Here is a 17,321-nt window from a genome sequence, read left to right as displayed (position 1 = left end):
GTTAGTGATTACGGTACCGCGTCACCGCACCCACCCTTGTTTACTTTTCCCTTTTAATCTCTTCGTTCATAGAACCTTATTCCATGGGTTTTGGCCTTTGGGGACCCATTTCAATATAGCTAACATCTTTCTGTCCTCTACGATTTTCCGCATGCCACGTTATTCTTCTTTCACGTACTATTTTTACCCTTTGCCTTGTGCCTAAACAGTAAACACCAACATCGGTGTACAAAACACAAGTATACGGAGTTATAGAATTCTTATTAAAATGGGTATATTCCGCTATTCGCATTAAGTTTGCCATTTATGGATTATACAATCAGTTATAATACAACTGTGTAGAATCCAATTTTTATAACAAATTTTATGAAATTTGTTTTAAATAATACGAGCTTTATTGTTTATGAGTTTATTCATTTAAACGTATTTTCTTATCTTAAATTTAGTTTAAAAGATGTTATTTATGTCATTGTCATTAACTCATTATACTAATTACAAATTCCTGGCTAAGATAAGTATATCCGTCTTAAAATTAAAACGGTTCACGTCGTTTAGTCGAGACAAGAGTTGACTGTATATGGAATAATAAAACCCTTGTCTGATTCTACCCAAATGGGTGTTGTTGACCAGATAATCATGTTTTTATATTAAGACGGATATTGCCGTCCTAAGAGAGGTTTAATTATAACAATTGCACGGATCAGTCAATGACTTTGGTCCACTAAATACAAAGGTCCACAGCCCATCACATGGATAAATAAATTTGGGCCAACAGTCCATAAAATCAATATATTTAAACTGAAAAAAGCCCAAGTTTAGGATCTCATGTATTAGCAAGTATGCCAATGAAAAATGGTTATTCTCATGTAAGACTGTTTTATCAAAATTATTGTGTAAACTGGTTCCGCTTATACCAACATCATAACCCGACATAAAAGTACAAAGTTATTTACCAAATAACTCATTTTACAAACTACTCGTATAAGGCCGTCTTAGATAAGAATTTGTAATTGAAATGTGTACAAGAAATACCGGAACTTGGTAAAACTTTTACAAGCAAAATGTATGCCCAACATCCAGAGTCGACGATTTGAGTTGCATGTAAAACAACGGTACTGGCCTGATAACGCTAACTTGTTTTCCTTTCCGAGTTGTAATAAGTCGATTGTTGGGGTCATACGTAAAACAATCTTTAACTTGATTCACAAAGCAAACATTTACACGGATATCCTGTAAAATACTACTAATATCATACACAATCTTAAACAAACACACAATGCCAAAATAAACCCGATCCCTGATGTCTCAAAATTTCGAATGATGCATCGTCTTCAAACCGAATTTAGAGGGTTTCTAGCTATAAAATGTATATTTTTTTGCGGAGATTATGATTTGTCGTAGTGCTCCGATAGGTGATAACACCATTATAAGAACTCCGAGTATGATACAAATCTGAAATTCACCCATAACAAACATGTTATTAGTTAAATCAAGCAAATTTAATTTTTATGTCGAAAATCGGAAATTAGTTGGTGAATGGTGACATACCCAATTGGCGGTCCAAGACAGCCCAAATCTTTTGGGTTTATAGATTGAAAGCCACATGATGCAAGGAAGCTGCAATGACGAGCGACGTAAATAACATATTAGTAAGGGTTATTCTCTCGTGTATCCCTGAACTTTTTCGTTTTCTATGGTGTACCCCTCGTTTTTCACAAAAAAACTTTGACCGACAATAATTCTCTGTTACGAGTTCAGAAAATAGTAATTTTTTTTTTCAAACCAATTATCTCGTCAAGGCCTTCAATTTGAAAAAAAAAATCACCGCTTTTTAAACACGTAGCCGGTAGTTATGGTTGGTCAAACATGTTTTAACGAATAAACTTTGACCGACCATAATTCCCGACTACGAGTTGAAACGTCGGTGATTTTTTTTTTTTAAACGGAAGACCTTTTAAAGAAAGTCAATTTGAAAAAAAAGTTTAACGTATTCTGAACTTGTAGCCAAGAGTTATTGACGGTCAAAGTTTTTTTGCATGAAAAGAGGGTATATCATAGAAAATGAAGAAGTTGAGGGGTACACGAGAGAATATCCCTATTAGTAAACTTCGATAAACAAAATGTTAATTAAGGGCGGTATAATACCACCAGGTGATACCATCGCATTTTTCTAAAATAGAGCTTACAAAGTATGTCGTAGGGGCAAATGCAAATCCACCGAAGAAACCGAGAAGGCCGCCGAAGAAGGGGAAGGTGATGCCGATGAACATTGTAAAAGCTGTGTAATTATAGAAAATTGGTTAATTACTTTGGAATTTGTATATATAGCATGGGTGAAACGATAAATCATGTAAAATACTCACCAACATAGATATTGCGACTAATAAATCGGAGTATCCAAGTAGGCCTGAATTTCAACTTCTTTACTAACACGGTTTCCATCATGTCAAATACGGGCATTGCGTATATCTGAAACACGGAAAAAACAAAAAAAAAAACAAAAAAAACAAATCAAGTTCAGTTCAGTTTCATTCAGTTTAGTTCGGTTCTTCTCTTCACAAATTAAACCTACAGTTCAGTTCAGTTCAGCTCTATTAAGTTCAGTTCAGTTCAGTTCAGACAATTTCTGTCTAAAAGAACAGGTCTTAAACTTTAAAAGGAGGATAAGAGCCAACATGGTCCTTGACTCCTTGTTAGACCTAGCAAAACCGACCTGGCTCATATCTGAATAAATGAAATCATAGATGAAGAAAATTACCTGATAGCTTCCAATAACATGGATAACGACGAACAAGTTAGCCATAGCAATCAACCATGCAGGTTTATTCAAGGAGATGAGGATATCATCTTCGACGTTGTTGCCAAAGACCCAGTATCCAATAAGTGAGACAGGGAAGTAACACAGAGCAACGACAATATACGCGACAACCACACCCTTCCACATAGGTCCCTTAGACGGCTTCTCTGGAGTCGAAGGGATTGTAGCTTGAATTTCTAGTACAACATTGTGCCCTGCATAAGCAAATGCCACGGTTCCTAGAGCATTGAAGAAATCCAAGGTCTTTGTTGCACCGTTGTGGCCTTTTAATGCATACGATACGTCTGGTTGCACACCCTTGTGTAGTGACGTTGCCCACGCAATGGTCGAGTAGCTGTTTAATTAAGAATCAATTAAAGATTAGTCCCATAATGACTTAGGTCACATATTTCGATACAATTAACGGTTTAATATCCTAATACGTAACTAGTATAGATCCGCGCATGATTTTTTATATAGAAATATTAAAGAAAATAACAATTATACAACTGATATTTAACTCAATTTGAAATTTAATTGTAAAATTTATTATTATTAGTGTTTTGCATTAATCGGTGGAAAAGGAAAAGTTCAATGTAATCCAGTTGTAGATATAATATAATGAAAGTCCAATTACAGATATGATATAATAAATGCGTAATTACACATATGATATAATGAAAGCCCAATTATAATAAATTCATTTAGGCGGGAAAATTTGGGAGATTTCTTATTCTTTTAATATAAGGGGGTTAACTCACAAGTTTATTTTTTTTAACCTATACGATTTAAAAATCTATCAATTTAGCCCTAGTTACATTTTATTCCTGGTTCCGCCTCTGTATGTAAATGAACCAACACGACTCATACGTATTGAAAAATGTAAGTACCTGAGTGACATAACAGCAGCGGCCAATGAAACACCGGCGATGGAATTGAAATTAGGGAGGTGAGACAGAACAAAGTGAACGGAGGCGAAAATCATGATGAAGTAGGTCAACTTAATGTTGTCATTCTTACACTTTTTGTTAGCACAAACGATTTCATGAAATTTATGTAGCGATTTACCACCTGTAACCATATAAACAATGTCTACACCCACTTCTACGATAAGTTGTTGCGGAACCACAATCCAAAGCCCCAATTTTTCTCCGAAAGCATGTTGTCCGAGCTCGTGGTATCTATCAAACCGTTTTCCGGGTACCATTTCGTGCATCTCCACCATTTGCCATAGGGTGTACAATGTTATAACCCATGATAGTACCAATATAGCCACTCCAGGCCCCCTGCACAATTTAAAACAGTTAGTCTTGCTTAAAACAGTCGTTACTCTTGTGAGTATTTGTTGATATATAAGATTTAATTTTCAAGTTAGGTTAAACATCAATTATGATTTACGACTAATAATATCGACTAAAACATAAAATCTATTCCAAAGGTCTTAGTTCGTATTACATTTTTATACATTGGTCCTCTCGCATGCACAATGTGGACATATACAATAATATTTCTTGTAGGTCTATATTGTATTTATGAAAGAGCGCGTTGAAACTCAATATCATCAGATAATACATAATGTTATCATGTTATAGATTCGTGTTACTCCTATATGATAGTAAAGGTTATCTGACATAACGAGAAACTTACCATCCAAGTTGAGACATGGCGAGAGGAAGGCCGAGAACACCAGCACCAACCATGGCAGTGACATTGTGGAAAGCAGAATACCACCATTTTGCATTTCTTCCTGATGTTATAGGTAGCCAATCATCTATTTCTTTTTGTCTTTTCAAATCCTCATCTGTTTGCGTCTGATTATATTAACAAAGTTAACTAATTAATCACAATTCACTTGAAATAAACATGATATTATAATTGGATTCATTTGATTAATTTAGGTTTTTACTTTAATTCAGGCAGTTTATGATAAACATGTTTATCATAAACTGCCTGAATTAAACTGAATTAAAGTATGATTATTATAGATGGAACTTTTAATTACCTAATACCTATGAACACTTATTAGATCAACTGGAAAGGGATTGTATGTTTTAACTCATTTAATCAGATGTCTCGGATTCGAACCCTGAGAGTGCAACAATGTTTAGACTAAGGAGGGAGGCTTTTACCGTCATAGTAATTCTACCTAGCTCAAATTCAAAGTAAAACGAATGACGCCCCACAAAAAAAGATGGAAGCTAAGTGACAACTTGAAACGTAGTGGTGGTTAACAACCTTATATTAACAATAGTAATTCGGTAAGTCTTCTTTTAAAATAATAACATTATCAGTATTAAGCTTAAGACGAATATTTATCTAATTCCTTATTTTATATTGACACAAAACTAAAGCAATTTCATTGCATATGATACGCCGGCATTAAAAAGGGCAAATTTGGTACGTATAAGATTGATACAATACACATGAGTACATGACAACTTTGAACACACCACCACGTCTTTTGCAAAATCTAATTGGTGGATTACTACAACTTTCAAGTCAACGTCAATAATATAGACATCATTTCACATGGTTTACCTCTATTGTTTTTCTCCAAAAATTTCTATAAAAAAATCTAATTTTGCGCAACTAGCTCATATAAACACGTTATTGATACTCTTGTCATTAATGTTCTATGTGCAAGTAAGACAAGTAGACAACCCATGATATCACCTCGTAACCTTCCATACATATTAATAAACGAGACAATCCTTATTTATGACGGATATATTTGTGTTAAACTTAAAAACAAGGTTAACTATGATAAATAAAACAAAACAAAATACAAGTATCTAGGAAAAGCAAAAAAATGTATACCGTTAATACAAATTAGCTGTTATTTGACTTGTTTTAATCTAAAAATCAGATATATCCTTTTAAGGAATCCCCCTTAAACTAAAAGAATAAGAGAACTCTTAAGTTTTCCCGCCTAAATGAATTAGGCTATAAGCGGGCTTTATAACATCATATCTACAACTGGGCCATACTAATTAATTTCATATAATATATTCTATACCATTTAAAAAAGGGGATAATATTCTTTTAAATTGCATATACATGTTAACGGGATATTCTTATTTTGTTACATACATGAAATTGCACGCACTAATTATACGCACAACGTGATATAAATATTTTACTATTATTATTTCTAAAACTAAACATTATGACCAAGAACTTTTTTTTAGGAAACATTTTCTAATTAATTCTATTATTTTATCTTTTTATACAAACGTACTACAAATTTAGAGTATTCATAAATTGTTATTACTTCTAAAAAGAAAAACTTGCTTATGATATTTTTTTACACTTTAACTTAATATCTGTCTTTGCTCCCTACTATATGAAAACTTAAATTTTGGTTACTTTTTTTTTAATTGTTTAATAACGCCTCCAGTTAATAAAATAATTTTAGCAAAATCGACAATCTTATACGGAGTGAATGATATAATTAAAAACAATGTTTTCTTAAAACAGAGTTAATAAAATAATCTTAGCAAAACCGAAAATCTTATACGGAGTAAAAGTGTTGGACAATCTATTTTCTAGCTCTTAATACAAAATTACTAATAGTAAATTTTATAATTAAATTTCAAATGGAGTTAAATATCAAGAGTATAATTATTAAATTCTCTAATATTCTTATCTGAAAAACCGCGCATTTGCGCGGGATCTATACTAGTATTTAATCAATGGGTAGGGTTGTGGAGGTGACAAAAATATTTAACCAATGGGTAGGGTTGCGGAGGTGACGAAGACAAAGACGACTAGAAAGCGAATCCAAAATGAAATATCGAAATTGCTAATTATTTGAATTTATATATGAAACATAACCCCCGTAATTTTTTGTATTGCTTAACTTATATCATACGAGTATCAAGCTACGTTCGAATTAAACCGTATCGGCAGTGGTGGAGCTAGGGGGGTTAGCAGGGGCGGTCGCCCCCCTGGCGGATGAAATTTTCGAAATTTTTAGTTAAATTTTTCGAAATTTTTTTGGAGTGCCTTATGAAATTAGTCGTTCGCCCCCCCTAAAATTTTTCGCCCCCCAAGTTCAAATCCTGGCTCCGCCACTGCGTATCGGTCACCAGTTCCGCTTTCAAATTATTTTGTTTTATTTTCAAATGAATAATCTTCATCACATACACATAAATTTGAAAATAATTTCCAATAAATATAAAAAGTCTACAGATTTGTATGGAAATAAAATTTCTACCAGAAATATGACACCAAAAGTTTACATGGCCGACGAAAACAAACTCGAAAAAGTTAAAATAGCACAAATAGACATGCATGGTTGTAAGATTAACTTCACTTACAAGCCTAAAAGGTTGGAGATTTTGCTAGAAAAGTGAATTTGAAATTTTTGATAAAGACATCTTAAAAAGAAATTAAGAAAAAATGGTGTCTTTTTATTGGTGTACACTATAGTACGAGTGGTTGAATATTCTAAGTTCTTAAACGTCCATTTTTGGACCGTTATATTATTTTCTTTGTTCAATTCATGTGAAAAGGATTTGTATATATATCTTGAACGTGACGTTTTATTAGTTGACCTTGACTTATTCTTCGCAAATTTTTGATGACTAGTTGGAAATTCAATTAGAAGAATGACTAAGACGGGTTTTATCTATAGTACGCTATTAAGTAACGACTAAATTTATCTATCGATCATAGAAATGAATATATAACAAATAAATTTGAAAATTAAGTCGATTTTGTTGAAATTTAAGATATTTATTTTTACTTGGTACGTATGGCAATCGGTACTTGAACTGGTAGTCGACTAGTCGCTAGCTAGAGATCATGAAGATTGTACTTGACTAATAAGAAAAAAAAATATGTGGGTAACGATTGTTTATCTTAATTAAAAAACCTATATATATATAGAAATAAAAGATTAAGTTGGTGAATATTCAAACCGTTTGAGATAACTAATTAAAGGACGTCATTTTTCATACTTCCACTATAAATTTAACTTTCACAATGTAAATTAAATACTTTCTCGAACAATGAAAATAACTTATACCAAATGGAGTGAAAATATAATTTTCTTTTGTCATTAAAAGAGCAAAACCTAAATTATGCAATATTGTTCGAATTAATACCGTAAGAAGTAAATATATTGCATGTGGACCAAAATGTTATAGCGTGGCTAATTCTCTAACGTCTTTATTTCATTCATAGGTCTTCATCATTCCCTCATGAATAAGATAAAGATATGTAATAAATAAAGAAGGTGAACTATAACTTCCCCTATGAATCTATGATACCCCTTTTGATTAGTTAGTACTCAGTTTATCCTCTATACGTCTCAATCATCTGTTTACCTTTTAAATATATTCTTAATGACGGATATTTTAATTAAATGTGACTGAAACGAAGGAAGTACCTAGTTTGAGATAATTTTTTGTACCAATTCAATAAGGAGATTACTAAGAAATTTAAGCAATTAGTCATTAGATTATTATTAAAAAAAAAATGCACGATCATGTGTTAAACAAAGGTACTAGTTCACGAATAACATGGCTTATAGTAATGAACATGAAGACAAAAGTTGAGTACATCCATAAATTTTTATTTTTTTTAAAGAAAATTATGAAATATCTAATGAACTTATAACAAAATACGAAACCTAAAAAATGGAGTATGAAAAATCAACAAAACATGTAAGTTATCATGTTGACTAAAAAAATATAAATGAGTATATGTTGAAAAGTAAGTAATTTGTAGTTTTTGTAGTAAAATCTGTGTAATGCAGCCTTACACAAGTAATCCCTTTTTACATAAACAGATACTAAGACATTTTCGACACGAAAAAAAAAACATAAGAAAATTGAAAATAAAGCAAGAGAAGAAGAGAAAACATACATTAAGATGATGGCCATTAGAAGGAGCTTCATCATGAGTACCCACCATAGTTTAATTTGATGATAATAAGTAATTAAGAAAGTAAGTAAATTACGTCGAATCAAGAATCGAGATTAATAAACACTTTGAATCTCCCAAATTAAGGAACTAAGCAACTAAGATACTTGTAATTTGTAGACCTATAGATCATATATATAGAATGTATTCCAACTTGAAGTACTTGATTAAGGTGTATTACGTAAGAGATATATAATAAATAATGTAATAAAATAGTAGAAAATTAGTAGAAAAAAACAGCTAATTAACAGACAATTATTTGTCTTTATTGTAAATTTATGGATTATGATTTGTTGAAATATGTTTGTTTATATAAGGAGTAGTACGTCCCTTAATGTGAAGGATAGTGTGGGAATTATAAACAAGTGGAGGTGGCGTAGGTTGACTACAAAACGTTGACTTAAGGAGTTTAATTTATTTGTGATAGCTAATTAATAAGATTCCAAGTGCTACGAAAATTCTATGAACTTGTGTTCCCATTTTTTCTATGCCAACTCACCGTTTTTTAAATAAAAAACAATTTGGCAAGACATACCGTAATTGAGACAGACGTCAAAATTAACAGAATACAAATTGATAAATATCGAACAAAATAAGCTAATATTAAAAGTTTAAAACAAATAAATATCACTATTAGATAAAAGATAATATTGGCTCCGCTATTTGAATCTTTAATAGATTACACCTAAGATTGTTATATGACAATAATCTATATGACTTAATTCGATAATGTTATTAAATAAACTTTACAAATATAAAAGTAGGTTATAATATGATTTATAACCGTCTCATATAAGTTTTACTTTCCATAATAAATTAGCTACTTTCGCCTTAATAGTATGATTGTATGAGTACCACTGACTTGATTTTAATCGATCTTGCATTCACAAATCATTATCCTTAGTACAACTTTTTCCGCTAAAGATAAAACTTTCTACGATGACTCCGTTGTTAATATCCAACGTATGTAGTGGATTAGTAAAATATATACTACACGTAACATATATTGCATGATTCCCTTAGACTACTTTGAGTCAAATTTCTTATTTTAAACAGTTTGCTTCAAAAAAGAGATAACTACATGAATCTAAAAATTACCCTATCCTTTAAATTTACCTATCATTTCAAGGAAGTTTATATGCATGTTATATGTGAGAGGTTGATATCGAGAGTCTGTATTGCTATTGATGGCACAATCTCATTATCTAATTGATTTCTTAAAATTTCAATTTGGCTTAGCTTATTTCTACTTAATTTCACTTAAATTAACTACGAGTAGGAGTTTAATTAGTTACATTATTTTTGGAGCAATGTTTTGCTGATAGGTTCAAACTCATATCATGAATAAACATTTTTCTTAATTTGTCAACAAGTTTAATTGGTAAATGAATAAGTCGTGGTACTTATGATTTGGATTCGAACCTTGTCAGTATCAAAATCACCACATTAATATATTACCCATAAAAATATATACGACGGAGTAGTATACATCAACTGAGTACTTTAGTCAAATAACGATAATTTGATTGAGAGATAAAATTTCTTCCTAATAAATTCGTACATTTTAGACTAATTTTTAATTTTTTATCCTTGTAATATTATATTAATATTTTTGTCAAAAGATGAGGTACGTACTTGATAACTAATATCATGGTCAATTAAGCCTACTATTTTCCGCTTTTGTCTTCGTATGTCACGATATCATCATCATTCATCACCTTAATTACAATGTAACTCAAGTTGTTAATCGAATGTCTGAAAAACTAGAAGAATTATAAGTCAACGTATATGAAACGGTTGATGTGAACGAAGATATGTCTTAGTCTAATGGTTAAAACGAAATATCAGATTAAACAAGAATCAAAGTTTTCTACTATCATCTATTATATCCGGCCACGGAACACAAAATAAAATTTGCTCCATCTATGTAAATACTCCGTAATACGAGTTTTCTTTTGTATGGAGTATTATTTTATTGTGTAATCTTACCGATGTGTTGAGTAATACGAATGGTACAATAAGAATACGAAGTTATATTAGTCTACTGCATGCATGGAGACAAGATGGTTGTAGGGACGCTCGTCCTTTCTGAACGTTTTTCGTCTAGTAAAGGACAAAGCCTTGCTCCGCCACTAATCAAACGTAATTAAAAATATCTAATACAGTACATGACACATTTTTTTTCAGTAGGTCTCTCTTGTGACGGGTCGGATCTTGCGACGGTTATTTTGTGAGTGGAAATGGGTAGAGGGGACAAGGTGGGCACCCACCCCATGTGCTCCTTCTCTCACCCCCTATGGGTTTTTTGTGAGAGAATATGGTACCCGTCACAAGTTTGTGACGGATACCCTCCGTCATAAGGGAGAATTTGTGTTTTTGAAATCATATCATATTAAGATCATGTCATGACTATCACCCTAGAATATTTGACTAAATTAATATAGTAATTGAGCAATAATGACCGTTCACAAATTTTGGTTTAAGACGATAATATCTGTTTTAATGGCGAAACGGGTTGATATCATATATTCATATGATAAGAGTAGTTGATGTCTAGATAATAGGAAAAAGTTTGTCTTGTTATCAGCAAATAGTAATATGTTATCATTAAAATGGATATTATCGTCTTAAGCAAGTTGACTTGTCTTACTACCTAACGTTTTGGGATTTCTATCCATCTCTAATTCTCAACATTGCTATTTGTCACTTCCTAATACTCCATATAGGTTATTTTTATTATTTTACGTAATATTAAAAGCAAGTACGTAAAATAATTTTATGGGACATATTATTATTATTATTGTTTCTTGGGACTTTGTAATTTGTTAACTTGGAGTGTAGTATTTTCTATACTTTTTTTTTATATATATATTTACAATGTAGATTTTATGACTAGATTAAGACATCTTTAACCTTTTGACTATATTTTCTAAAATGGTAAACCCTTAAAATAGAAAATTATCGAGTTCATATATTAATTCCCATATACCAGGTCAACCATCTTTTTACCAGGGTGACAGACTCGATGTTTCAAAAGTCATAGTCGGAATTAAACAAATTTTAACCATTATTAAACTCCACTATTGGGACGAAGTATGAAATTATTATGTAGAAGTATTAGTAATCGATGCTTTAAATTAGCTTCCGAATTTCGGCTCACGTATATAAAAATGTTATAGTTCCTCCATTCTCATATAATGTACCTATTTTTATTAAAATACTCCACTCATATATTTAATAAATGGGTACATCATTTAAAAACGGAGGAAATATCATTTAATCATCATTTAAAGTTCAAAATTGAAGTTCAAACTAGGGACAAAGACAGCTTAACTTACTAAACATACATAAAGCCACATGTTCACACCATAAAATATAACCCTATATATTAGATTAAACTGCATTTTAGTAACACCAAAATTTGGGAGAGACAGTCTCTCTCTAAGTTATTGAAAGGCCAATCTTTTGTATCTATTTATTTGTTTTTCGTGACCCTTTTATTGTTGATTGTACTATTTTATTACCTATAGTATCATTTTTTCTTAAAGTTGTAAAATAGACAGTATTTCAATAAACTTATTGTGAGACCGTCTCTCAGAAGACTTACTCTTTCAGTAATTGGCGTGCACGATTTGATGTCCAATAACTAAACAACAAACGCATAATGCTAATTATATGAAATTATTCGACTGACTTTTTAAATTTCATATTACTTGGACAATTTTATGTACGAATGATCTACTTAACGTTTACTAGTTAATATCGTTATTTCGTTTTCATTGATTCAACGTAAACACATAGAAAGTGTGTTGCAAATGTGTGGAAAAAAATATCCCAAATTATGTATTTTCAAAGATATTCTTCAATGTTACTATCAATAAGGAAATGACATTGTAATGGCGGATTTTGGAGTAAATTAAAAAGGGGGATTAATCTATCAACAATTAACCGACTTAAAATTAGATATTTCATAGCGATAGACTAACTTTTTAAATTTAAGGACTTTATCAATTTATAAAACAAACACAATAAGGCCCTATTTTTTCTGACTTTTTAGAGCTGAACTGAACTGGGCTGAACTAAATGGAGCTGAGCTGAACTGAACTGAATGGAACTGAGCTTAACTGAATTGAACTGAATGGAGCTGAGCTGAACTGAACTGAATAGAGCTGAGCTGAACTGAGCTGAATTGAACTAAATAGAGTTGAGCTGAACTGAAAATAAGCGAGAAAGAATAGGGCCTAACTCTTCTATAAGACAATTTTCTAATTTTGGAAGGCTTACAAAATGAAAAACCCAAATATAATACTTAATAAATATATTTAACTCTTAGTTTTATTAAAAAAAACCTGATATCTTATTCTAAAAACCAGTGTAGATAAACATAAAGTTATCAATATAAAATATTATTTTTATATGACCGATCTATAGCATAAGATTGACCTAGTGGATGAAAAACCCAAATAAAATCATTAATATACTGAGTTCTAAATTTTTATATCTTATAATGAGAACTAATGTATTTAAATATATAAGTTATCAATTTAAAATATTAGGTTATTAAAATAAAGATATTATTTATATTTTTAACTTACTATTTTTTGGTAACAAATGTTGGTGAAGGACCGTTGAGGCCAAGCCCAATAACATTGTTGTGAATTAGCAGGCCCAGTATTATATCCATTTACGAAGCTATTGGTACCGAACCGGGTTTTTTGCTCACATCACCCAATCAATGTTGATGTAAGCCCAATTACATCACCTACTTAATTGTGATGTAAGCCCAATTCTTCTATACTTTTTACTCTACTATAGATGTTCAAATACGGGCTTGGGTCAGACATGGACTTGGCTCACATTTAATTTTTTCCCATGGACAAGCGGGTTAGTGGGTTTGGGATGGGTTAGTGGGCCAGGCCTTTATAGTTTTCTTAAAAAGCCTTGTCCGTACCCACTTATTTAGAGGGCGGGATGGGCCTTAATGGACGGGACGACCCATGAACAGCTCTATTCTATATAACATTAGCAATCGGCCAATAGAGATGCCTTATATGAAATCGGTTTCTAAAAAGACATATTCTTGTTTAATTGGGTGTGTATCTTAATGGATAAAATAATACGAATAAGACAAAAACAGAATTTTTAGAGAAAAGAAAAAGATTTGTCTTAAATGCTAAATGAGATGATATTAACCTGTTTTAATATTAAGACGGACACTAATGTTTTAAAATAGGTAATTTTATTCGTATATATGGAACTCCTTACTCATTATTTACAAAACAAGGAGTTCTTTATAAGGAACTTTTATTATTAAGGACTTGTTTAGAATGAGAGTAATTATTAAGGGACTAATGAGAGCTAAAATAAGAAGAAATGGAAGAAGATTGGTGCTTAGTGGTGATTGTGGAGGCTGGAAAGAGGAGGTGAGACAGGAATTATTACCAACACAAAGAGGTAATGCATTATTTGAGGGGGAAGGGGAGTAATAATTACTCCCTTAATGGAGGGACTATTACATTATATTTTCCAATTTTTATCCATTTCTATCTCCAACCCCCATCCCTTCCCTCCATTTTTTAGTTCATTTTAGTTTTATTACTTTCTTAATTATTACTCCAATTCCAAGCAAGTCCTTAAGAAATAAGAAGTTTCATATTTGATGATATTACACATATGATCCTATTTGTTCAAATTGAATTTGGATTAAATTAACCTAAATATAATTACTAATAGATTGCTCGTGGGAATTGAGTAACCTAAATAAACAAATTAAAGAACCCTTAATAAACAAATTAATACATGAGTTTATATTCTTTATTTTGTACCATTTGCTCCCCTTTATTTTTTATGATTTGGGTAATCTGAAAGTTTTTTGACTTTCGATTACCGCTCTCATCCGCGAGGATGTTATGAGTCGATTACGATTGACCTAGTTTCCTATCCTTATAAAAAAAAATGAGTTTATATTCTAACACAGCCTTAGACTCAACATAATAACGGATCAGCTGTCATGAATTATCATCCGAATTTGTATTAACCGACCCCAAATTATGTTGTTATTGTTATATACAACATTGCCCTTAGATAGAACAAAAACTCACTATTTTCAATGTGGTTTGCTTAATTAAATATTATTATTTATTATTTATAGTGTAATTAGTGATATATTTAGTGGAATAATATGGCAGACAAGTAGTAATGGAACATTAAATATCAAAACTTTATTGTGGAAAAAAATACATTCGAACTCATGGAGTTGAAGTTTCTTGCCCAATTAACACTTCTTAATTATATTATATTATTAATTGTCACTAATTAAGTGCACCATCTCTATATAAAGGATCGCTTGATAAACTATCAAATTACCAAATTTTATCAAACAAAAAAAATATACATGAATTTGATATTTTACATGAATTTAGCAATGGCGACTAAGGTTCGAAAGGGTTATGTCACATTATCGATATTTATGGTATTGCTAATATTATTTAGCCTACAACCCACAGGTACTAACGTAGATTGTCCACATTAGATAATTAACATTTGTGACGGAAAAGTACTTGTAACAGCTCACAACCAACTCTCTTTTTTAATATTGGTATAAGTCGTTGCGAGACATCACAATACACAAATTATATATTGATTTATTTGTGGCATGCAGCGGGCCGGGCAACATGGCAACATGCATCCATGCATGCATGAAGTTACGATGTCAATATAGGTCTAAAACATTGTGTAATATTCATTACTTCAAATTGGATAAAATCACAAAAAATTGGGAAATACGATCTCTTACTAATTACTCCGTATTAGTTATTAAAAATTGGGAAATACGATCTCTCTTTATTAATATTGGTAACTCCTTTTTATTGTTGATTGTATAACTAACAAAATTTATATTTAAGCGATGATCTCACTTTGTAGTCGTGACGATTCTATGCAGAAGCACAAATCGGAGTAGCTTATGGAAAATTGGGTGACAATTTACCGTCACCGCAACAAGTAGTGAATCTCTTCAGGAACAACGGTATAACAAAAATGAGAATCTACTGGCCGGATCAACAAACGCTCCAAGCCCTAAAAGGTTCCGGCATACAACTCTTCCTAAACGTCCCTAATGAAGACATCCAAGGCCTAGCCCAAGACCCGTCTCAAGCGACCCGATGGGTTCAACGAAACGTTTGCCCTTATTGTTCTATCGTTCACTACATCTCTGTAGGGAACGAAGTCCCCCAGTGGATCCGACAATATGTTGGACCCGCTATGTGGAATATCCAAAATGCCCTTAACAATGTCAACAATTTATACCCCTCTTGCAAAAAAAAAAATATCAACAGTTTAGCTGACCGTGTTAAGGTGACTACAACAATTGGCATGAACCTAATTAAAAACTCGTACCCGCCCTCAGCTGGTGAATTTACCGATTTACCCTTCATTGACCCGATACTTGATTTTCTCAATAATAATGATTCACCCTTAACGGTCAACGTTTACCCTTACTTTGCCTACATATATGATAAAAAAGACATTGGCCTAGACTATGCATTATTTACGTCCCCTGGCACGGTCGTCACGGATTGGAACAACGGTTTACAGTACCAAAATATATTTGACGCGATGGTGGATTCCGTGTACGCAGCCTTAGCTAAACGGGGTTATCATCACATAAAGGTGATTGTGACTGAGACCGGGTGGCCATCAGCCGGCGGTGATTCTAGTTCATGGAAGGCTGCCCACACGTATTACCATAACGTGATAAGCCATGCGAAATACGGTACGCCTCTTGTACCCGGCCCAATGGATATTTACTTGTTTGCCATGTTTGATGAGAATCAGAAGCAAGGGGACGCTACTGAACAACATTTTGGACTTTTCGGGCCTAATGGAGAGGCTAAATACGATATTAGTTTCACATCTTAATTATAAGATAGACGGTAATTAGTACACCTTTTTATTTACTGGATTCATACCTTTAGTTGAATATATACGTGAGAAATATATTTTATTCAAATGGTATGAATTAATCTAGTGAATGGGATCGAGTACAATTATTGTCGATTAGGCTAAGTCCCAAGGCCGAGCCCTAAAGGCCATATCTACTACGTACGTACTCGTATATTATCAATGTAATAAGCATAAAACATGCATGCATGCATGCCTTAGTTTCCGTTTGTAAGTGTGTTGTGTGTTGTGTGTTGTGTGAAGTGTGTAATTTAAAAGAATCTCATATAAACTCTGTACAAATCAAGTTTTTCTAATTACTCTTTCCATCTCACTCATTTATTAATATTTATTCACATTTAATTGAAAATTAAAAAATCTTTTACAATAATAATAAAGAAAAGGTTAACGAATATACTACTAGACTAGTCTCTAATATTCCTCTGTTTTACTCGTATTAGATTTCGTATAATCTAGTATATACGAAGTATATTTAGATTGTTTTTTCTATACGAAAACGCTACAAACGAACATACTATCATATGTTTTTGAAAATGAATATGATCGTTTTAGACAAGGATTTTTGTTTATTACCCAGGACATTTATTTTTGTGTACTAAAACAAATAACATTAACAACATTGTTAGAAGATGTC

General features: G+C 31.9%; 2 protein-coding genes across 2 annotated transcripts; one reads left to right on the top strand and one right to left on the bottom strand.

The window, feature by feature from the left end:
• Nucleotides 1-1,168: 1,168 nt before the first annotated feature.
• Nucleotides 1,169-9,051, bottom strand: LOC141646612 (lysine histidine transporter 1-like). The gene is made up of 8 exons (XM_074454489.1): nucleotides 8,669-9,051; nucleotides 4,445-4,608; nucleotides 3,688-4,083; nucleotides 2,759-3,152; nucleotides 2,364-2,469; nucleotides 2,187-2,278; nucleotides 1,549-1,617; nucleotides 1,169-1,452 (listed from the first exon to the last, which is right to left on the bottom strand). The coding sequence occupies exons 1-8, from the start codon at nucleotides 8,714-8,716 to the stop codon at nucleotides 1,354-1,356; spliced, it is 1,368 nt and encodes a 455-aa protein (XP_074310590.1). The 5' UTR covers nucleotides 8,717-9,051; the 3' UTR covers nucleotides 1,169-1,353.
• Nucleotides 9,052-15,149: 6,098 nt separating this feature from the next.
• On the top strand, nucleotides 15,150-16,645 carry LOC141646507 (glucan endo-1,3-beta-glucosidase-like). Its single transcript, XM_074454378.1, has 2 exons — nucleotides 15,150-15,231; nucleotides 15,669-16,645. The coding sequence occupies exons 1-2, from the start codon at nucleotides 15,150-15,152 to the stop codon at nucleotides 16,643-16,645; spliced, it is 1,059 nt and encodes a 352-aa protein (XP_074310479.1).
• The last annotated feature ends 676 nt before the right edge of the window (nucleotides 16,646-17,321 follow it).

Source organism: Silene latifolia, chromosome 3 (genome assembly GCF_048544455.1).
Source record: "Silene latifolia isolate original U9 population chromosome 3, ASM4854445v1, whole genome shotgun sequence".
Lineage (NCBI taxonomy): Eukaryota > Viridiplantae > Streptophyta > Magnoliopsida > Caryophyllales > Caryophyllaceae > Silene > Silene latifolia.
The sequence above is the reverse complement of the archived record's forward strand: the minus strand, read 5'-3'. Positions and strand labels throughout refer to the sequence as shown.